General features: G+C 41.9%; 1 protein-coding gene across 1 annotated transcript; it reads left to right on the top strand.

Annotated features, from left to right (window-relative positions):
• The first annotated feature begins 2,180 nt into the window (after positions 1-2,180).
• On the top strand, positions 2,181-17,231 carry LOC121299512 (protein Wnt-2b-A). The gene is made up of 5 exons (XM_041227266.1): positions 2,181-3,595; positions 11,364-11,584; positions 14,377-14,654; positions 14,987-15,251; positions 15,878-17,231. The coding sequence occupies exons 1-5, from the start codon at positions 3,399-3,401 to the stop codon at positions 16,105-16,107; spliced, it is 1,191 nt and encodes a 396-aa protein (XP_041083200.1). The 5' UTR covers positions 2,181-3,398; the 3' UTR covers positions 16,108-17,231.
• Positions 17,232-18,307: the final 1,076 nt, after the last annotated feature.

Raw genomic sequence — 18,307 nt, 5'->3', positions numbered from 1 at the left:
ACACAGAGAATGCTGGCCCTATCGCATTGCAAGGAAAACTCATTCCCTTAGGTAACTGGTGCTTTTGTCTGTTTACAAACCAGAAGCTTATCTGATTGTTACACCAATTAGCCCGCAAAAGGTATCTCTTCCCTATCTCTTTTAATTGCCATGTTCTGGTGCAGTTTGGCGGGTGCAGAATCGCAATGGATTGCATCATCAACGCCCTATGCATGGTTACCCTGGGATTACGCTTAAAAAGAAGCTTCTTGATGCAGACCAGGAGGATTCCACAGAGCTGCAAAATGCTCTAAACATAATCCAACTGAGAGTTAGCGAGGTATAGGCTGATCACACCGCCTCCTTTGTGTTCCTGTAAGCAATGCCACATTTTCAATTCTAACGCAACTGGTGTCGATCTGCAGCTGACAGAAATGAACGAGTCTGATTTCAGATCACTAGAGATGGATTTGAACCCAGGCCTCGAGAGACGAAACTAAAGACCCTCCTCCCCCCTCTATGTAAGCCCTGGCTGAAAACCTTCTTTGCTTTTTCAAATGAATCAGTCAAGCCTTTGATTCAGGATTCCTGCTCAGTGAAGTGTGTTGTAGAAATACAAATTGCATAGTAAATTGAATTGTAGACCCGGCGTGCTATTAGAACTGTAGCTTTAACCTTAACAACTCCGCTCTGTGTTTACTCAGATCGCAGTGACTCTAACTTACAGGGGCGAGTCTACAACCGCCATGCAGTCCCTGAGAATAAGATAGGAACAGCAGGGAAAGCTGTCCAGCATGACTGCAGTAATCAGACCTCGGGGTTCCCTGCTGACCTGTTTAACTTGGATCAGCTGAACCAGTTCCAGAACCCGCAAGAGCGGCTGAAATCCAGTAACCGTACAAGCTCTGACCAGTACACACCGGTGCTAGTCGTTGCTGGGATTGTATACGCTCTATCCGCGTTTTCAGCATTACAGTGTGTTCTTGTAAATGTGTTTCTTTGGTTTAAACGTGTGGCTGTGTGTGCTCAGCACTCTGGATGCCGAAAGCTACAGTGTTGCAAAGCAGCGGTGCAACGCATAACAGTGGATGGGGCAATGGGTGACATTGGCTATTTTTGAGGACTTTGACGGGTTATACAGAAGCACCATTACAGCGCCTTACTATATATATATATATATATATATATATATATATATATATATATATATATATATACATGAGGACTTCTCAGCTGTGCTGACTGTAGGAATGCGGCGTATGAAACGCGATTACATACAGTAACGCACAGGAGCCACACTGGCGTTTGGAACGAGATTACGCGCAGTAACGCACAGGAGCCACACTCCGACGCAAAATAATTGGTTCTAAACTTAGAACTGAAAATGATGTTGTTCTTTGATGTTAGATCATTTATTACATTTTTTTTTTCATTTGTGCCACCTGTTGTGCTTACTGACAGAGTAACCCTTACTATAAATATTGCATCGTTTATAAATAGAAACAGCTTTATGTGAATCGGGTAGCTGCTTACTATAGACCCCATACCTGTATGGAATGTACAGATGTATATGGTAAGTCTGGAAGGCGGTATGATACAGACACAGCATAGGTATGCAAAATGGTATGCAATAATTAGTTAGGTGTCACCTGAGAGGGGTTTGCAAATATACAGTACATCAAAATCAAAATGAAAAAATATACCGACTCCGTGTTTAATTCCTTATGCAATAATTTTCCATCTACCCTCAATCTGTTCATTAGTTTAACATGCATGGCGTTTTATACATAATCTATTATTGAGGCAAAACATGTGCTATTAATATTCTATATTATCTTGATTAAGATAAATAGCATAAAGCATACATATTTGTAAATCTGATAATATCGTTTAAATTTAATAATTACTATATAGGTCTTCTTTTTAAATGTGGTTAATTAAGCGTGTTTATTACAAACGACTCAAAATGCAATGTTTTTTTTTTTAAAGAATACCTACCTAGGCATTGGTAACAGGTAGGATAATAAAATCGACAATTCATTGCATTTCAATTAATCGTATTGGTTACGTTTTTGGTCTCATGAAATCAGATTTAATTGTTTAAATCACCGTTGTGAAATATATATCAAGAATATAATTCAATAGGTATTTTACATCGTCGTTCTTTGGTTGTGTGACCCATATAGTTTTATGACGTCAGTCAAAGTAAGAACTTATTTTTGTTCTATTAAACGATGTGGGTATAGTTGGTATATCGTAGTGATTTAATGCATTGAAATAAAGGTTATAAGTGCATAAATGTTTTACAAAGCAACACAATAAAGCCACAACATATATGATTCCATTTCTACACAGTGTACATACAGCCTTATATACACGTTTCTCATGGTATGAGCAGAGCAAAGTGAAGCACAGTGAAAACAAAGCAAAGAATAGCGAGGTATGATAAAGCACACTGATGATCATGGCACACCGGGGTACACCAGGATAAATGCATCTAAAACTGCAAAAAAAAAAAAAAAAAAAAAAAAAAAAAAACATGCCTTGGTAAACTTTTATGAGGACAGTAGCCTAGCAATCCTCAGTGCAGCTTCTGTTTTATTTATTTTGGTATTTGTGTATTTATTTATTGTGAATACTAAACACTGTGAATGCCGTCTACAGTATTTTTAAATTCATATCCTAAATGAATCGTACGATGTGCAGGCACACTAAGAACCCGTGCTGTTCTAGAGCGCGTTGAATTTCTGTACGGGCGCGGGCGGGCGTTGGGACCCAGTGGTGGCGGCGGCACGTCAGCTCTGTTATACCTCTCGAAAGATGCATTTTTGGTCATCAAGCTATTGCATATCATTTAACAGCTGCAGGTGAGGTGGGCAGCTCGCGGTGCCCTTCTTTGTTAGACCGACAACTTCTGCGAGTTCCAATGTGGAGCACGAGGAGGAGTGGCAAGCGCATCTCACACCAAGACATCTCTCCCTCCGCGTCCACTCTGCTCAGCGAAACAACAGAGGCAAAGGAGCAGTCAACGTTTTTTGTCCAGTTTCTCGAGAAGCGCGTTTCAGTTTATCTGACACGCAGCAAGACCTTCTTGAGAGTGAAATGCTACAGACGCTTCTTGTATAAGGAAGGACATTTCTACAGCTCAAGGAGCAGGACTGTTTAATCACTTGGATCGGTGGAGCTCTCTGTTGCGTGCGGACCACAGATAAATCCCATCGTGTTTGGATTATACATTAATTTAAAAATAAGAAGCCAGGTTTTTATCCAATAACATTTTACTACGGTAAAATAAAAGCGACTCGGGAGAACAGCTTGTAGTTTAGCGGCTGTTACAGAGAGCGCATTTGGGCGTTTTGAACGCTTTCTCTTCGCATTACGCAGCCTGCATTCGTCTTGCTGGAGATCTTTGATGCAAGATGTTTGGTTTGAATAGAGTTCAGGGGTCTTCACGGATCCTCGGCAAGCCGGCGCTGGCCCCCGGGGGCTCGGGATTAAAGCAGCTCAATAAGAAAGGGGCATCTTCCTCGGATGGGTCCAATGCCACCTCCCGGCTATATTTCGCTTTTATTTTACTTCTCCTGACGCTAACGCCCAGGGCGGACTCGTCTTGGTGGTAAGTCCTTCACTCAAACACTCACTGACACACACTCACACTCACACACACACACACACACACTCTCACACACACACACACATACACACTTAAACGCACACACACTCACACAAACACTAACACACACTCACACACTCACACACACACACACACACACACACACACACACACACACACACACACACACACACACACACACACACACACACACACACACACACACACACACACACACACACACACACACACACACACACACACACACACACACACACACACACACACACAAACACTCACACACACACACACACACACACACACACACACACTCAAACACTCACACACACTCACACTCACACAGCTTTCAATCTTTCGTGTTTTTTTCAGAGAACGGAAAGGATTGTTTTAACTACGATGCTAGCTGTTTTTGATGAGATTAAAGCTATCCTGTCTCTTTCAAATCCCTCGACAGGGGGGTCGTGTATAATTAAAATATCAAGGGGATTTTGAACCTTAAACCGAATCTTTTCTTTTCCATTTTCTTTCTTTGATTCTTTTTACATCCTGGAATGCGCTCAGATGTTATTTAAACTATTGGGGGGGGGGGGGGGGGGGGGGGGGGGGGGGGGGCACTTTTAACTTTTACCGGATCTGTTTCTATTAAACTGAAACATAATTAAACGAAGAATGTTGAAGGACCATCCATTTGCTTTCTCGATTGTTTTTTAATACGATTTATTATTATTTACTTATTTTCACTAACTTGTATTCAATCTTATTTATTTATTTATTCTTACTCAGTGTTATTTAGCAAAGTTCGATCATTTCTGATTTATTAATGGGTTGGTTTGACTATTGTCCTTTTTTTTTTTAGAGATCTGTGCAGATGATCGGCATCACATCTGTGAAACAGCGTATTTCCGAATCAATGTGTTGCTTGTTTTCTCCTATTGAAGGCGGCTGTTACATTTCAGCCATTCTAAAGCAATGCGTGCTTGTTCAAATGTAATTGCTTTTGAAAAGCAAATGATTTACTATTGAATCCAAATGTAAATTAATACATAACTCAACCTCCTAACACAAACACAAGCACGTAAAAACCGCCACTGTGAGTAAATATTCAACGTAGCCTGCATTTATACTTAATAAAAATGAAATATTTTACACAATTATTATTTGTGTTGCACACAGACTATAACACGTAGAGAGTTTAAAGTGTGTTTGAAGTCTAAAGGCACGGGTTCGTGTAGCTAACACCTGTTCTTAATTGCGTTGTTGGTTGTGATAATGTAAAAATGGGATGTTTCTGAGTTCATTTGTACAATTATGTAACAGCGACTCGGTTTCTAGGCTATACTGCGTACACAGTAAATTGCTAGTGCTATACATTTCATTTTGATTTCACCTGTATCTAGTGGGGTTTTTTTTTTTAGATCTGATTTATTGTCTGATTAAATATTTCTAACGACTGATCTTTCAGCTGATGTCTATATTTGTAAAATAAAATATAATAAAATAAAAAATAATAATAATAATAATAATAATAATAATAATAATAATAATAATAATAATAATAATAATAATATCTTCAACTAACGAATCATATTAAACAAACTGCCAATTTTGCGACTGTAACCCAAATATTGAAAGCATTTATTCTAAATATTTATAAAAGAATCAGTTTACTCACGGATATGAATGATGTGCCAAACGTTGTGATTAATACAGTGTATTGTAACTTGTTTGGAGCCGGCTTAACTGCACAGTGTGTAATGAGGCTGAAGCGATATGAAGCTCAAACAGTGAAGCGGACAAACGCTGTTCACCACAATTTATTTTGATGCCTGAAACAAATGACTCTTCTAATCCCTATTCTTTTTGCAAATGCCGAATCAATTAAATGAGATGCATGCAGTAGCCTTAAAACATACCTGGAAGACCGATGCAGAACTGTCAGTTCCATGTGTTATGATAAATACACAGTTAGACGACATGTCTACTAGTATGCGTGTGGACAGTGTATGTTTCGTGCTGTCAATGTTTGGTACAGACATGTATATCATTAATAGAGCGCACTTTTCCATAACTACAGAAAAGCCTAAGAATAAGGCGGGGTTTATTTTCTGAAGTGCAGTGTGCTTTCAGAGAATTCGATGATAGAGTCCGTTTATAGAATATACCCGCACATTCTTACATTACCGGATATTATACAATGGTGAATATGATAAAGGGTCTGCTTTATTCACGTCTTTACATCAAATTGCACCGTTTTTGTGCATGCTATACACACACACACACACACACACACACACACACACACACACACACACACATATACACACAATCATTTCTTTCAGGACGTTTCGGACAAAAACCCATCTTGGGTTAGATGTTGCTGTGTTGCTTCTTGCTGTGTAGATATAAACACGCTGCTGGATTTATACAGCACCCCCCACCCTCCAAAACCCGTTAAGACATCTCTGCTGTTTTTTGAAGGAGGGACAGATCTGATTTCTTCACTCAGACCTTTGCTTCCTAAATATCTTGGCATTTCTGCGTAAATGACTGTCCCTTTAGAAACAGGCAACATGCTGTAATGGTTTAATGGTAAGGGTTGCAGGCACCATGGTGTTTAGGGTCAGTTTGTGCTGCTGCTGTCCTTGTGGCAGTTACCTGCAGACCGAAGCGACTCGGCGGTTTTGAGTTCTATATGCAAATTAGCCATGTGCTTTTGCGCACGCTCTGTGCTGTGTAAGAAGGCGCATCAATCATGAAGTGATTCCTTTTTGAAGGGTGTCGTGTGCACGGATTCATTATAAACGCGATGCACCGTTTAATCCCTCATATTAGGAGTAGTGTTTATTATTATTATTATTATTATTATTATTATTATTATTATTATTATTATTATTATTATTATAGTTTAATATCTCAGTAATAATTATTGAGAAGGCCTCACTCATCAATGAAGACCTTTGTTTTATTTTCCTTCTTCAAACTGTACAGCAATTAAAAGCACTGAGCGCATGCTGTACACGTGTCGCCATTCTGTGGTTAGAATATTATTTATTTTAAACTCTCTGGTCTGGGCAGTCCACTGATTCACCGCACACGTGTTTCCTGGGATGTGGTGCTTGGAATATAAACAGCTGCATGGCTTCTGTACTCAACAGCCAGCAAACAGACCACAGAGTCTTCCTGTTCTTAGGGCGACCTTCCTCCAATGGTCTGACTGCAATCAGATAATGTGACCAACCACGCAGGAAGTGATTAGGTACAAGGAAGTAGAAATTAGACGTTTAGTTAATTAATGTAAAAAAAAAAGATAAGGATAATAATAATAATAATAATAATAATAATAATAATAATAATAATAATAATAATAATTTGTGGTGGTGAAAAGCATTATATTAGAAAGTTTACATGTAAGATGGTGTTTTGAAACGATTCATAGATATTGGATACAGCAAGTCAAATATATGTTACTCTATAAGTGATAGACAGTGGAAGGGATGTATGATTACAATTAAGTGAATCTGATAGGACAACCCATGTTCTTTTAGTAACGCTGTCTATTCTGTCATTGAGTGTTTTGCAGTTATAGTGAAAGGGGTATACTTATAATGCTGAAGTAGTGAGCTATTTTCAAAAGTTGTAATCCACAATAATATTTACTTTGGAGAACCTTAAACTATAAATAGAGCTTGGGTCAGCGAGGGCAATCGCTCAGCGTCCAGTACTAGTGTTGCAAAGGGGAAAGAAAAATCAAATGCCCCATTCATTACTACCGCCATCCATCTTCTCAGAGCACTTCCCAAATGAACCTTTAGCCAACATAACATAAGACTAAGTGCTAGAAAATTGGTCTAACCTGATGTAAACAGTGGAGGAGTGTTTTGCTAAAGCCTCTGGTGTACCGGGGTTATGAAAATCAAACGTGTAACAGTGTCTCCAGTGCACTCCTGTCAGCAAAGTTCGATTTCAATGATTAAAAACGATGCCAGTGTTTAGTGCCGCCGTTTAAATCACTTGCATCGACCTCGACCTGGAAAACAATACTGAATCTGAGTTAGGATTGCGGACCGGCAGAACCCTCCAGCTCCCACCAACGAGGAGGTAACCCTCAGGACCAACGCAGAGCAAGCAGCATGCAGGTTGTGAATTCATTCATGTTTGTCTTGTGTGTCGTGTCCGGTTGTGGATTGTAGACTAGATTGAACTGGTCCCAGTTTAATACTGGAACAAGACGAGATTGAGTTTTGCAGACTGCTTTCCTGCAGATGAAGCGCTAGACTATTCTTTTGTAGTGTTGACTAGGTGGCTGTTTTTTTTTTTCCCCCCCAGCAGGCCTTAGTGTTCATACTTTGCCTCTGCTGTATTGAAAGTAAACACCTTGTAAATAGCCCAGACATTTACAGCATGTTATTGCAAATCTCTCGACTATCAACAGGGATTTATATCGGCTGTAAAACTCCTTGAGCTTGCTCCACAGATGTGCGATGGCGTCCTGCTGAGATCTGGTTATTTTGGAGGGTTTTTAAGGTCCTGAAACCGTGCAGTGACGTTCCCTGGAGTCTTGGGCTTTAGGGATTCTCTTGGGGATTGTACAGTGAACCACTGTAACAGTCAGTGTTGCCATCAATTACACAGCTAACTAGTGATGATTTTAATACATTTCAAAACATTTACGTGCCTCCGATCAGCATGATAACATTCTGGCAGCAGGCCAATTTTTTTAAATCTCATTTTTCTGTAGTTTAGTTTCCCCAAGTATATGGAACAGAATTTCAGTTGTTAAAATGCATCAATCATATATATATATATATATATATATATATATATATATATATATATATATATATATATATATGTATGTGTGTGTGTGTGTGTGTGTGTGTGTATATATATATATATATATATATATATATATATATCTTTATTCTTTATTAGAGCCATATATTAAAACCCAAAACGTAGTTTAATTTCTATAATGTACAGCTATGGTCCTTACACAGGAGAATAAAGGGATTTTAATGTTGATGTTAACATGGATTAACAGTGAATGAAGCGAGTGAGTTATCACACTGTAAAATATCGAGGGAGAACCGTAGGGCATTGAAAAGATTATTCAAGACCAAATTGTCTGGGGAAAATAATGTATTTATAACTTGCAATCGCTTGTTTTAAACTGCCTGTGATTTGAAAAAAAAAATCATCAAATACTTGCAAAACATGGTTTCTGAAAAAAAAATATAGTCGTTTAAACATTTTATGAAAAAGTTGCTTATTTTGTGTGATAAAAGCAGCAGGTCTTTTGATTAAAAAAGTGGGACCTCAGAAACGCTTTACAATTAAAGCAGCTGAGAGACGATCGCTTGTATTTAATGAATAACATTTCCTTTGAAGAATAACATTAAACCCCAGAACTCAGTATGGGTTTCCCCCGAGCTAGCATTGCCTTTTTATAACACACCCTGTAAAATAACAAAACATTTTCTTTCACCTGCCTGCACAGTTTTTAAAGGTTCAGCTTCTTTCTGTACAGCTTAATAAAACTCAATGGAAAGCAGCAGCGGGCCATGCTTACAGTTGTAAATCTGCTGCCCTCATTACCAGAAGCAGGGGCTGTAGAGACACACGGGTGCAATAAGAACTGGGAGTAGAGCCCTTGGAAAGACAGTGACCTCCATTTAGAATTGGGGTTCACAAAAAAAAGAGAGGTCACCAAAAAGGAACAGGGACGTAGAAATGATCCCAGTGCTCCAGACCTGCTGTAGGGAACGGCTACACTAACTGCTGCAGAAAGAAATAATTTTTTGAATTTTTTCAAAGAGTTTACTCCAGTCAAGTCCTCTGAAGGTGTTTTTTTTTTTTCTTCATTTTGTAACAAGATTTTTTTTTTTTTTTTGGTTCTTTTTGAAGAAACCGGAAATCATTAAAGAACAGAGGGAAACACTTTGAAAATATGGCCCTTCCTTTTTCACATTTTATCCAAAGACATATTTATCAAAAAATGAGTCACGGTGCATTGGATCGTATTTGGACACACGAGTTACATCGTGTTGCCTCCTAGTTTTAAAAAAAAAAGTTTGGTAGTTTAACAGAGGCTTAAGGTTAAGGATTGCAGATGGTGGCCTTATACTGAATACAGGGGTGACCTTAACACTGAAGGCAACCTTGCTGAGCTGTAAACTGAAGGAAATCTGGGCTGTAAATATACTGTCAAATAAACGCAACAACGATTCCCACACGTTTGCATTCAAGTGTGTTTCTTAATTGCAATATATTAAAAATGACTGCATTGGTCATTTCATCACATCACACACAAACGCACGTGTTGGATTTGTCTTCAGTGAAGCCTCTCCTGTCTGCTTTACAGTTATTAACAACAGCAACAGCTGAAGAGAGAAGTGTGCAACTGTATATAGTGCAGCTCCCTGCAATAACACACAAGGATTTGTTAAAGGGGGTGAGAAAGGCCTGTCTCTGTACGTCCCCTGGATGTCAAAACTGTTGTGAATTCTGTCTTTCTGAGCAAGCAGGAGAGCGGTGTTTGAAAAGAGCATGATGGACCGGGCGGGAGGGCGTCTGGCCTTGTTGAAGCGGCCACACATTTACCTCTAGCTGTGGTTACAGTCTCCGTGTTCAGAAGACAGGAGTAGACGTCGTCACTTCCTCCTGCTCTGTGTGTGTCTTTCCCTCCTGGGCTTGGCTCACTGCTGTGCTGAGTGAATTTCAAAGCACTCTGTGCAACAGCTCTCTGATCCTGTTTAAACCCTGGCTTTATTTAACCTCAACGTACAAGAGGCCTGACTCTCCTGGGTATCACGATCAAAGAGCTGCCCGGTGCCCACCCCCCCCCCACACACCCCCGGGGGGCTTAAGCCCTTAATTGCCACTCCAGTCTGCAGCTTATGCATCAAACACATACATGTGTTTCCTATCTATGGAAGTGGACAATTTCCAAAGCTTCATTCAGGATTCTGAAGTTGTCTCTAATCCCAAGCAAATAAACGTCACGGCAACTACTGTGCAGGAACTGAAAACTGAAAAGCGTGGTAGATAGGAAGCTCGATATCACGGCTTTGGAGGGGTGATAGTGTGATCTAACTAGTGCAGTGTTGTGTGGTGCCCTGGCGTTACCAGGGGGATGAGGTTAATAGCACCACAAATGCAAGCCCTGTGCAGATGAGCTATTTTGCATAGTGGTTAGGGAGCTATCTTGCAGTGTGCACGGTTGCTGGTTCAAGTCCTGCATCCATCCTTTTACACTAGTTTGCATAACTATCTCCTGATGCAGCTAGTTACCCAGTAACACATGCGCTCATTGCGTGCTGCTATATTACTATATTACTATGCATGTTTTCAATTTGTATTTGAAGGCATTTGTAAAGAGTCATTGCTTTTGAACAATAAAACTTCTCAATGCATCAGTCTGATTGTTACCTGCTCCCCCTCCATATGCACACACATGACATCATCTTTCAGTCAAATATAGACTGACCCATCACTTACCCCTCTTTTAGTTCAATTGATTTCCAACCCTCCTCCTCCCCCATCTTCCATCTTTCTTCAATTACCCCTAGTTAACCACGGGGGGTCTCTTCCAAATGGTCAGGTGATGGATCCTCAAAACAAGAGGGTTTCAGAGCAAGTGCTTCCTCATGAACTATTGCAGTTCTGTGCAGGCAGGTTGGTGAGGGAGCGGTCGGGAGAAGGAGAGGCTCCACATGCCCTCGTAATTTGAAGTCTGCTTGTGATCCTGCAGGTATATCGGAGCCCTGGGAGCGCGGGTGATCTGTGATAACATTCCGGGGCTGGTGAACAAGCAGAGGCAGCTGTGCCAGAAGCACCCGGACATCATGCAGTCGATCGGGGAGGGGGCGAAGGAGTGGATCCGCGAGTGTCAGCACCAGTTCCGCCATCACCGCTGGAACTGCAGCACCCTGGAGCGAGACCACACCGTGTTCGGCAGGGTCATGCTGCGCAGTGAGTGTCCTCATTGTAAACTGAACCAGGTAGAGCCAGGTCAGGATGAACAAATGTCGAGCACACTTAGTTACCACCTGGAGAACTCGCTATACAGCTCGGGCCACAAGTTTAGCATCGCCTAGAATTTTAGGGTTGAGACATCATTTGAAAAATACGATATGAACATAATTTAGATCTTTTATTTAACATCATGCAATCAAAAGAAACTGCAAAATGATATCACAAAAGTCTACTGGAAGTAGGACAGTATTTCATGTTAGATTTCAAAACGTCAATTTTTGACCTATATTTTGTGCACCCCCTCTGAAAATAAATATGCACCCAAAAGTGCAGGCTCTTTTGTTTTGAGTGTTCCTGAGGTTGCAAGAGAATAGGATTACAGTCCAACCCCATCCAGCTGCCCTGCTCACTGGAATGTGTTTACGGCAGATTAAGAAACGTCAGCACACATCCATACGATCTTGAGACCATGAGGGGAGCCCTCCACCAGGATTACATCAAAGAGCATTCCTTACCAGACAGTCCGTGAAATAACACAGCAGATAAAAAGAACCGTTACAGTTCATTTAAGCCGTGATGAAACAGAACCTGCGAGGTCTGAATCACTGCACACCATCATAAACTGGCTTTCAACAAAATAAAGGGCGTGCCCTTTGTTATTCCTCCCCGCAGTATTCCTTTCACTCAGTTAGGAGAGGCTTCTGAGGGGAGAAGGCTTTGTGAAAATAGTCATTAAGACAGGCGAGGTAGCGCTAGTCTGAGAGGAAGTCAGGTTTAACAGCGATAGTGAAGCAGCTAACTGTTTATGGATGGAGGCATAATTGTTTAACTGGAACACAGCTGGAACAAATACTCAGTCAGGAATAGCCAGAGGTGCCCCGTCAGGTTTAAAACAACAACCTACAGCCCATCCTTTTAATAGCGCTTCAGTGCTTTATCACTCTCTTATCTCTGCTGTTTATTTCACTATAAACAACACAAAGCTATCCTCTCTGGTTTCTTGTGCGCCTGCAGGGGAATTCACACACAGGCTGTCTGTGAATGTGGGAGGCTGAGGTGCAGCCTGCTTTTAATGCTGACATGTGAGTGGCCCAAGCTCGACAGAGCAGAGCTGTCACACACTTCTGGATTGCTAGACTAGCAGTCAGTTTAGTTATTAGCGAAAGCAAAACCTGACTTTCACAATCAAGCATCCTTCACAGGAGTAATTCTTGAGTCACTGGTTTGGTTTTTGAAGAAGCAGGTGCAAAGGCTACGGGAAACGTTCCTGGGACGAATGCATCAATTGTGGCTATTTAAAACGAGTTGGTAAAAAATTTGTGTTTATAGAGCTTTTAAAACCATCTCACTGACAGGTGACAGAATCCATACCGGCAGTGCATCACACAACACAGCCCGTCACACACTCCCTCCCCCCCTTTAACCTCAGCGATCGGCTGCAGACTGTCCATGAGATGATGCCTCTTGCACGAAGAACACGTAACCTGCCACACGTGATGTTTTTTTAAGGCACAAAAACAGTTTTTAATACCGTTGTGGTTTAAAACACGGGTCAAGACTTCAAAAACCCAGAAAAACATTAGCGCAGGAAGGGCAGATTAAAAAAACGAACAAAAAAATGTAGCTGGCTGGATGTTACCTCTGCCGTGGTGATATATCATATAGTAATCAGATATGTAAATATTTGGAAAGCAGCTCTGGCACAGACACAAGCGTTGATTCCTTGAATTATAACCGGCATTACCCTTGTGTTTATCAAAGCCGCAGAAATACGAAGGCAAAAAGAGGCCTGAAAACCTCTCGATCGAGATCTCGGCCTTAAAAAAACAAAGTCGACTGTTGCTGAGCGCTCCGTTGCCTACGTGTATCAAAGGCTGTGTCTTGAATTTTTGTCTTGCATGCTTGTTTAAAGATAAAGCCCAGAACACAGTGTCCTCCTACATGCTGTCTCCGAGCACGCTTGCGACTGAAAGAAAGCAAGGTTTGTGTAAGAGGGCACAGTGTGGGGGAGCTTCACACCAAGGACACTTTTTAGCTGTTTTGCAGCAAAAAAAGGAATACAATCGTTTTATAAAATCAGTCAGAATTAACTTGCTGCGGCATTATCCGTCAAACGTCTTTGACTATGTGAAACTGAGAGAAAGGCAATCAGACAAGCATGTCGCTCTATTCCTTCTTCAGTGTACTAAGAGCTGTACAGGCAGGTGTTTCTTTATTTCGCTTGGGAAGAGGTAGCCAAAGTCCTTTCTCTAAGTTCAGTAAGAGAGAAAGAAATGGAAAAAGAGAGAGCATGAGATTAGGCTTTTAAAAAGTACGATCCTGTCTTATACCACCAACGGAGCAGATACCAGACCAATGATACAGCAAACGTTAAAAATGTGATTAGCTATAAAGTCAGCAATCAAAACGTTGTATTTTTAAAGCACTGCCACAGTGCTTGTTCTGTACAGTAAACCGCATTGAAGATGAAGCTGTTATTCTGTTCATTTGAAATGGTTATAAGCATCTAACAGTAAAGTGAGCGAGACTGCAATACGCTTGTGGAAGATGGTGAACAGCACAGGCAGTGTTATAAGGAGGGGGCAACAGCATTGGTTGAAATTGGTAGACGTCTGTTCAGAGGGGATATCCGGAGGATATTTGAAACTAGCCCACTGAGAACCATCATTAACTGCTCTTTCATGCAACGCAGTTGTTTCTCCTGGTTTTCTGCAGGTGCACTTGTGAAAGGGATGGCTTTCGTGTCTTAAACAGCGTTTTTCTGCGCTTCTCTCTCCCCGGCTCGGCAGGCAGTCGGGAGGCAGCGTTTGTGTACGCCATCTCCTCAGCCGGGGTCGTGTACGCGATCACGAGGGCCTGCAGCCAGGGGGAGCTGAAGTCCTGCAGCTGCGACCCCCACAAGCGAGGCCGGGCTCGCGACGACAGGGGGGAATTCGACTGGGGTGGCTGCAGCGACAACGTCAACTACGGCATCAAGTTCGCCAAGGCCTTCGTGGACGCCAAGGAGAAGAAAGTGAAGGACGCGCGCGCTCTCATGAATCTGCACAACAACAGATGTGGGAGGAGTGTAAGTCAAACCGGCATTATTTATTATTTCAAATACAGGCGAAAGAAGGGAATTGGCGGAGGATTCCACGGGCAATGGCTCTGGAGCTCGTTAGGGAAACATTAATGTAGTCATGTCACATGCGAGAAACTAGACCTCTGTAATCTGAGTTGAGGTCAAGAACAGTTTACTGGTCTGCTGCTTTGAGTGGCTACTCTACAATCTGAAGGGTGAAACTAAAGAGAATTGCGGTTTTCAATAACAAGAGATTAAGCTTCGCACAGGTATTACTGCAGGTAGGGTCATGTCTTCGTGAAGGGCACAAGTCAGATTGCCTTTGCTGTATTCAACAGGCGGTGAAGCGTTTTATGAAGCTGGAGTGCAAGTGTCATGGAGTCAGCGGGTCTTGTACACTGAGGACTTGCTGGTTGGCTATGTCAGACTTCCGAAAGACAGGAGACTTCCTGCGGAAAAAGTACAATGGGGCCATCCAGGTGACTATGAACCAGGACGGGACCGGCTTTACTGTGGCAAACAAGAACTTCAGGAAGCCCACCAAGAACGACCTGGTGTATTTTGAGAACTCTCCTGATTACTGCCTCATGGACAAAGCAGCAGGTAAATCACAGCGACCCTCTAAAACTTTTGGTAGAAATTTTCTGACCTCGACTGGGTGGGCTAGGGTCATACCTTCTCATCCAAATACAGTGGTCTATTGTAATCATCGAAACAAGGTTTCAATACCTTTGTAAGAACCCTGCTGATGTTTTCAACCACTTATTCACCCTTTCCTAGCATCACTGCGGGACATACAATAAAAACGCAGGATACGAGGTCTCAGAAAATCAGGTCTAGGGTGGTAGTATGAAGATGCATCGCCACCGTCATGGCCCCAGTCCAACAGTGGTGCTTGTTCCTAACCCCACATGTGTTTACATGCCACTGTAGCCCGATAGAACATATTAAAACAAAGAAGGCCCATGTGGACTCCTTGAGCAATGGCACCACTCTCAGTTTGCAAGTACAGTAAACCCTGGCTGGCTGTTGATTGCCCCACGGTGCAGACTACGGGCACCAGTGTGGGCAGCCACCCCTAAAACGAGTCCCGTAGCTCTGTAGGGAGCGCCACAGATAATGAGCAAGCAGGGGGTCCGAGTGGGGTGACTCTCCCAAGCATGGCAGAACTCCCAATATTTGTTTTGCCGTCAGCTGCTGACTCACAATGGTGCTCTCTCTGTTTCCAGGGTCGCTGGGAACAGCAGGGAGAGTTTGCAACAAGGCGTCAAGGGGGACGGACGGCTGTGAGGTCATGTGCTGTGGGCGGGGCTACGACACCACCAGGGTGACGCACACCACCAAGTGTGAATGCAAGTTCCAGTGGTGCTGCGCCGTCAAGTGCAAAGACTGCGAGGAGACCGTGGACGTGCACACCTGCAAGGCATCGAAGCGGGCAGAGTGGGTGGACCAGACCTGAGAAAGCTCGTCCGCCCCTTCATCGGGATATCGCTTCAGGCTACGGCATTCTGGGAGTTGTAGTTCCATTGCATGGCTTTTCTTTAGCTAATACGGCAAAGCACTAAAAAAGGACTACTTTTCCCAGAAGACACTGTGGATCCTTGCACATGCTCAGTAAATCTCTTATTATCCCTTCTGAATGGGGAACTTGCAATATGTGCTTAAACCGTGAACTGCCCTATTTTTTGCATTGTGTTTTTCTTTTAAAGTGGGACAGTGCAACTGCTCATAAAAAAAAAAAAAATTATGATACTTTTTTTTTACGACTTCAGAACGAGAAAGAACTATATTATTCTTGAAAATATTGGGTACGGCGAATATTTTTATAATGCTTTTATTTATGCTATTTTTTGGAGACCACTGGTGTGGACCGAAAAAGGCTTTTAGTAACAATATGATCTCGTTTTTAATGAATGGCTAGTGCTGAATTAAAAGAATCTGTGTAGAAAACTTCACTGTTATATTTCCAATTTCTGGTCGCAGAACATCATGTACAACACAATTCAAGCTCTTGGGTAGCCTGTCCATCGCTTTGGCGTCTGTTGGATTCTCAGATTAAGAAACCCCAGGTCGGGCTCTGAATAGCAGCTCCTCAAAACCTGAACCTGATACTATTCCAACCCCTCCACTGACTCTCCAAGCTTCAGGCTGCTAGAACCCAACGAGGCCCTCGTGGGGAAGCAAAGCCTCTTGTGACTCCCAATTCCCCCGTTTCTCGTTTGAAAAGCTGCACTAAGGATGTAAAGAAAGAGCAAAACAAAACAAAAAATTAAAAGCAGCTGTTGTGATAACTCTGCAGTGCGTACAGGACTCTCCCAACAGCTCTGTCTGGATCAGAGACCCCAAACCTCGTCCCACAACCTGGGAAGCTGAAGATTAGTTCAGCAAGGGCTTTGTGAACCTAGATTTCTGTGTTACAACTTGCCTGTGGTTGTTGTGTATACTGCTTTTGTTATTTCAAAGAAACTTCATATAAACCTATGATATTGGTCTGTTACTAGAATCTCTGCTGTTTTCTGTTTTTTTTTTAAGAATCGTGGGATTAAGCAATGTCTTCCTGTCCAGGCGTGGGTTAAATCTCTTTGGGGTATTCTTCCAGTGCAAGAAGGGCCACAGTCATGGCAGAAATAATGCACAATGTCTTTCCCAGGCGGGTTGCTCTCTTTCTGTTTCTGCAGACTCAATCCTATGGAGAATGCAGCGTGTAATGTGGTTTGACATCATCGCCCCCTTAGGAAGTTATATCATTATTTCTTTACACTCTAGAAATAATTCCAAGACAACAAGGCATATTTTAAGGATGATCTGCCTTTTTTTCAAATAAAAATGCATACCTTTCTTTTCGCATTGAAATTTCACTTTGGGGAAACATCTACATGGCTGCTGCTTAATTCAAAAGCCAAAACTGCTGCGCTCATTCAACTGTGGTCTAAAAATACTTTAGCAAAAGCTATTGAGGCTAGCAGAATCCCGAGGCATGTGGAGGCTGTTTCTCAAATCTTGAATGGATTGATTTTAAAGTTTGAGGTGCCGGGACGTTCTAGCGGGCATCTCATGTCTGTCAGAAGCCCGCTAGAGCTGGAAGCCGATTGGCTGATGGTACTCAATCGTTTTCTAATACATACTCATTATGAAATCACTATGAAAAAATGATTATTTATCAGAATCTAGAGGTATATGGAGGCAGGCCATCCTATATTACGTTATTGCACATCGCTAGAGAACCGAATTTCTTTTATCATTACCCCTGGCAAAAAGGTACAAAATAATGACACAATATAACAGGCAGTAAGAGCATGATTTTGTAGTTTGGAAAATAACAGTGAGTTTTTGTTTTTTTTCTAACTGTTACAAATAAACAGCAGCTCTGGAAATCTTCAAAAAAATAATTTTAAATGTGTTTTAAATAGAAAGCACGATTCCTCTCGTCATACTCCCATTGCTATCGTCTCTACGTGATGTTTCGGGCATTGCACAACCCCCTGCCTTCCCGCTGGCTCAGAAAAAATAAAATTGGAATTTCTTCAAGCTTTTCAGACCTGTGATGTGTGAGCCCAGTTCAGGTCTGCCCAGTGAACCCTTTGTGCCGCGCTGCAGTGTTGAAAATTGGAAATACCCGATGTTTGACTCATTTTGGCACGACAAGCAGAACGGCACTA

This window comes from Polyodon spathula, chromosome 25 (genome assembly GCF_017654505.1).
Source record: "Polyodon spathula isolate WHYD16114869_AA chromosome 25, ASM1765450v1, whole genome shotgun sequence".
Lineage (NCBI taxonomy): Eukaryota > Metazoa > Chordata > Actinopteri > Acipenseriformes > Polyodontidae > Polyodon > Polyodon spathula.
Note: the sequence above shows the minus strand (reverse complement) of the source record. Positions and strands in the feature narration are given on the sequence as shown.

Coding starts and splice junctions, on each gene's coding strand:
- LOC121299512 (XM_041227266.1), top strand. CDS start 3,399: ATGTTTGGTTTGAATAGAGTTCAGGGGTCTTCACGGATCCTCGGCAAG. Junction 3,596..11,363: donor AGGGCGGACTCGTCTTGGTG/GTAAGTCCTTCA, acceptor GTGATCCTGCAG/GTATATCGGAGCCCTGGGAG. Junction 11,585..14,376: donor CGGCAGGGTCATGCTGCGCA/GTGAGTGTCCTC, acceptor CCGGCTCGGCAG/GCAGTCGGGAGGCAGCGTTT.